The 5,000-nt window shown below is 39.4% G+C and overlaps 1 protein-coding gene across 1 annotated transcript in view; it reads left to right on the top strand.

Moving 5' to 3' along the window:
- Nucleotides 1–2,340, top strand: part of LOC129411838 (unconventional myosin-Ie-like) — an 11,550-nt gene extending 9,210 nt beyond the window's left edge. Inside the window, exons 11-12 of the mRNA XM_055163952.1 lie at nucleotides 2,152–2,244; nucleotides 2,314–2,340. Of these exons, the coding sequence (XP_055019927.1) occupies nucleotides 2,152–2,244; nucleotides 2,314–2,340 (120 nt within the window). The remainder of the gene's footprint in view (nucleotides 1–2,151; nucleotides 2,245–2,313) is intronic.
- Nucleotides 2,341–5,000: the final 2,660 nt, after the last annotated feature.

Genomic DNA, 5,000 nt, shown 5'->3' with positions numbered 1-5,000 from the left:
AAAATGAACTAAATGAGATTCATATGTGAGCACGAGCTTTTGTCTCTGCACCTGTGTGTGTATGTGTGTGTGTGTGTGTGTGTGTGTGACTGACTCCTCTCAGTATGTTAATGTGCATATGCTTAGGCTACTCATTTCACTAAAATGCAACATAATTATAGTTAGAGTTTTTACAAAAAATCTTAGTAATCTTTACAAAAAAGCCTAGTTTTTTTTATGAAGTTTATAATTTTACTTAGACACGTTCATGTTAATAAGGGCCAAAATGTGTCTAAAATACACAATAGTTAGGCTGCAAAAAATTATAAAACACTTTTATTTTGTTAAATAAATACAAGATGCCTTCCTTGCTTGCAAATTCTTTCTGGATTTTGGATGGAATTTTCAGTGTCACTTCCAAACCAAATGATAACTAGAAAAAACTTGAAAACCTGTCATATGCACTTTGAGTTTAAAGGTGCATTGTGTAACTTTTCTTGTGGAAAGTCTGTCATCTGATTTTTTCCATCCATTCTTCCACTTATTTGGAGCCAGGTCATGGGGGCAGCAGTCTAAGCAGGGACTCCCAGACTTCCTTCACCCCGGACACTTCCTCCAGCTCCTCCAGGGAGACCCCAAGGCATTTCCAGGCCAGCCGAGAGAGAGAGCCGAGGAGGCCCCTGGAGAACACGCTGGACACGCAGATTTTTTTCCATGGCGATTTTGTTGCTTTGCCTGAAAAGTTCCACAATACAGGATTAAACTTAAAATCTATCTTGCATTTATTCAGTTAACAGGTGTTTTTATTGCTTAAAAAACATGAGTAGTGTCGCCTCTCCATAGATCTGACGTGTAACTTGACTTGGTGGTGTCATTTTTTTGTCTCTTTATTGAGATAGATACACTTACTCCAATACTGTGGAGCATTAAGGACAAAGCAACAACATTTCCATGGAGACGAGGAGGTAACAGACCGTCCACCAGAAAAGTTACACAATGTAGATTTAATTGTACTAGTGCTGGAGCCTGGCCTTTGCTGCCTCCAGCTGTGGACTGTGTGACCGGGCACATCAAATGCAGACAGTGCCTTCTGAACACACACGCATTTCTAAACACAGATCTTAAGCTCTAATTTATGCAATTACCGCTCCGCATTTACATACATTAACATATATCATACGTGTGCGCCGGCTTACAAGGTCATTGCTGGAACGCTCCCTCTAATAAAGCAGAATATGCAGTATGGCTGCCGCTGTGAATCATTTTTATTTATCACATTTGCTCTTCTTCTCTTTTTGGTCTGTGATTCCATAACATAAAGCTGCACAGTAAAGCACCATTGCAGTCAGAATTTGAGTAGGTGCAATAATCAAATGGCAAACGCTGCAAAGCCCATATTAGTGTTATTTTCTGATTTATGTTATAATGTTGTTTCCTCATCAAAAACATGCCTGGAGTTGTGTTTTGTTTCAATCACACACGTTTAGCACACAAACTGCACGTTTCTCAAACTGAAAACACTAAACTCCATACATATTTGCTGGAATCATTTGTATAACTTCAGCCCTGAAATTGCTCATCGCTACTGAATAAAAGGTAAAATGCAGCTGTTAACTTGAAAACTATCACACCATGACATCATAAGGTGGAACTGAGCATTTTAAGATGTGGAGACATAGATGGACCAATAATAAAGGATTACTCAAACATGTGTGAATGAAAACACAACTCCAGGTATGTTTTTGATGAGGAAACACCATTATAACATGGTTAAAAGCTCTCAAGAAATAATTCTGTGTAATATAGAACCAGGATGAAGAAATAGAATATTCTCTGTAAATAACAAAATTTCCTATTATTGAAAAGAAAACTAAACTGCTAATATTATAGTTTTTAGACGTCTGCAAACATGTTCTGAAATGCACACGATTTTTGTATTACTTTAACACTTCATATTTCAGGCTTTTCTTAAATGTTAATCCTCTTTGACGTTTTTGAAATGTGCACGGCAACTCTACCAAAATATTTCCCAATACTTTATTTAATACTGAAGGAGACATATGCAATGAATAGGCATCATTATAGTGTAATTCCAGGGCACACCAGTAATATGCCTCTCTAAGCGTAAAGTGCTCTTAAAGCTAAACAATAAGCCCTCTGCTTCCTCTTTAGAGCTACATCGTGACAATCCAGTGTGTGGAAATAGGAGCGGTGATAGTGTCTTTACTATACTTCTCCGTACCTCCTTTCTACTCCTCTCTGCTGGTTAATATGCATTTTATTAGACAGCCTGCTGTTGTAGAAACTATGCTTACTTGTCTTTTCCACTCACAGCGAGACTCCCTCCAGCGCAGGATGTAATGATTCTCGGAGATGGCTTCAGGTCCAGGCACACTTTGCGCTTTGCATCTTGGGTAATTCACCTCTCCTCACCCCCCTGTCTTTAACGGAGAGATGGATGCAGATGAGTTTCTCCATAGCCCTGACTGTGTGTGAGTGTGTGTAGGCAGGGGTTTATTGTAGTGTGGGGACTATCTCTGTACACACTCACATCACAGGGACCTGCCTATTTATGGTGACAAAAATCTGTTACACACAAAGACTGTATGAAGAAGTAGACTAAAGGAGTGTGACGTCATTCGTAGTGCTGGCTCTTGTCAAATGAAGCTCATGAGGCTAGCAGTTATAGGAGAGAATTTGGAGCTGAGTTTCATATTAGGAAATTATTCATGAACAAAAGACACCAGGATTATGTAGAGCTGATTAATACAATTATATCTGTGATTACCAACCTTTTTTCTCATAATAACACCTGTCAAAACACTCAAAACACTCTTCTTCAACCTGACTTAATGGAAAAATATATTTGTTTAATGGTTAAAAAGATGCTATAGAACAGTAAGTCCTTTATTATAATTATAGCCATCTAGTTTGAACTCTAAACTATACAATAGTGAAGTAGCTTCAGCTGACAAAGTGTTTGTCCACTGATGCTCCCATAGATGCTGTTGTTTTTGTCCTTGAGCAAGACACTTAACTCACCTTTCCCCTAGTCTGTGTACATTGGTGCATGAATGAGTGTGTGTGTGTGAATGGGTGAGTGGTTACTTGATGTAAAGCGCTTTAAGTGTCTTGAAGGTGTAAAAGGGCTGTATAAAAATGTGACCATTAACAATTTTTTTTGGGAAGCCCTGGGGACCCTGTGAAGCTTTAGGGACCCACAGTTTGGACCTCTAGTTTTGGTGCCACTGTATTAGATCAGCAACACGCTTTAAAGTTCAGCTAAGGGTGAAATAGGTTAAGGTTAGTGACTTTGGTCAAGGTCAGGATCAGTCTTTAGGAAATGAATGCAAGTCAATGCAATGTCCCCAAGTAGCTGGAAACCCAACATGTGTGTCCGTGCGTGTAGGAGGGGGTGCGCCTTAAGCTACAAATGGATTGGTCTTTAGCCTGGGCTGTGGTGAAGCATTCACAGCAAATAATCTGATTTAAAACATGTCAAGGATTGTGAATTCCTCATTACCCTCAACCCACCTGTCAGTTTTAACCCATATTTAATGTAACAAGAGCACACCCATGCATCACATTTGGGTCTTGTGTACTGTTCGCATAGGCCTGTCAGTCAAGATAACCAATTTTGAAGTGTGATATCGGCCTATTACAGAAGAAAATATACGATAAACTAAATAAACCCAGACACAATAAACATAAAGCAGGATTATCAACCAAATATATTCTAAATCAAATTTTAAAAAATCAAACATGAGCTGGAATCATGGACTGTATAATATATAAATGGACATAGCCACTGCGTTCTAAATAGGAAGTGTTCATGGGTGCGCTTCTGGCTCCATCGACTCCAATTGACTTTACAATGAAAAATTGTCGTCCCTCTCTCTGTAACTGCTGCAGTGAGCCTCATTATTCTGGTCTTAAAAATGTTTGTGTTTACTCGCTCTGCGTGATCCTGGTATTTTTATTTTACTGTTTTTTACGTAAATAATTCCCATTTCTAATATGGAGCTCCAAATTCACTTTTATAATTGCCAGCCTCATGAGCTTCATTTGCAGAACACTGTGGGTGATGTCACATTCCCCTTAGTCCACTTCTTTATTCAGTCTATGGCCAGAATACATAAATAGCAGAATGAAACACTTTAGTAGTTAGTCTGGATCTATAATGAGTCATAGAAGTTATTTATTCAAACCACCACTGTTAAAATTCTATTGCAGTACAGAAAAATAAGAAAAAGTCCTCCACTAGTACAAAGCAAAAGTACCCATAATAAATATTGTCACCCCCAAATGATTGTTCCATCCATATTGAATCATAAGTTGATATAGTATTTATTATGACAGGTCCACAGGTCTGCATACAGGTGCGATTCTGTGTGCGAATGTTTGTGTCATCTTTGTTCTTTCTCTTCCCACTCGAACAGGAACAAAATTGTTGCCGTCTCTCACTTCGCCTCCCTCCGGTGGACCCCCCAGAGAACTGCAGCTGTCACGGTGTCACTTTTTCCATCCATAATTGAGGAGCGCGCACCGCACAAAGCCCAAGAAACCATGTCAAACACTCCCAGTTGCTTCTGTTAAATAATCAGGCAGAACCAACAGTGCCATGGGGAGTCTCGGCTTGTCCCACTGCCTTGTGCAATCAGTGCTCAGCCTCCAGGCCTCTTGTGTCTTCTCCAGCGGACCACGACATCCCTACAGCTCCCAGGCAAGTTCTCTAGTCCTCAAGTGTCTGGCGTGGGCAGGCTGGGGTCACTGAAGGTAGAGACAGAGAAAATGCCCCATGTCTGTAATATATTATATATATATTTTTTGCTTCTAGTTGTTCATAGAATTGAATCCCCAAATTTGGTAGAAATGTTGACATTTTATGTTTATGATAGGGGTTACTATAGTGTTAGATTTAGACCGGGATCATGCAGTTTTGATTTGAATTTGAGCTCTTTAGACCAATGGCTGTGGTCATGAGAATTCATCAAAGAAATGGAAAATTAAGGTGTTTTTCA

Source organism: Boleophthalmus pectinirostris, unplaced genomic scaffold, assembly GCF_026225935.1.
Source record: "Boleophthalmus pectinirostris isolate CB_2022bp ecotype Guang Dong unplaced genomic scaffold, ASM2622593v1 HiC_scaffold_6, whole genome shotgun sequence".
In the NCBI taxonomy this organism is placed as follows: domain Eukaryota; kingdom Metazoa; phylum Chordata; class Actinopteri; order Gobiiformes; family Gobiidae; genus Boleophthalmus; species Boleophthalmus pectinirostris.
This window is presented reverse-complemented; position numbering and strand designations above follow the sequence as displayed.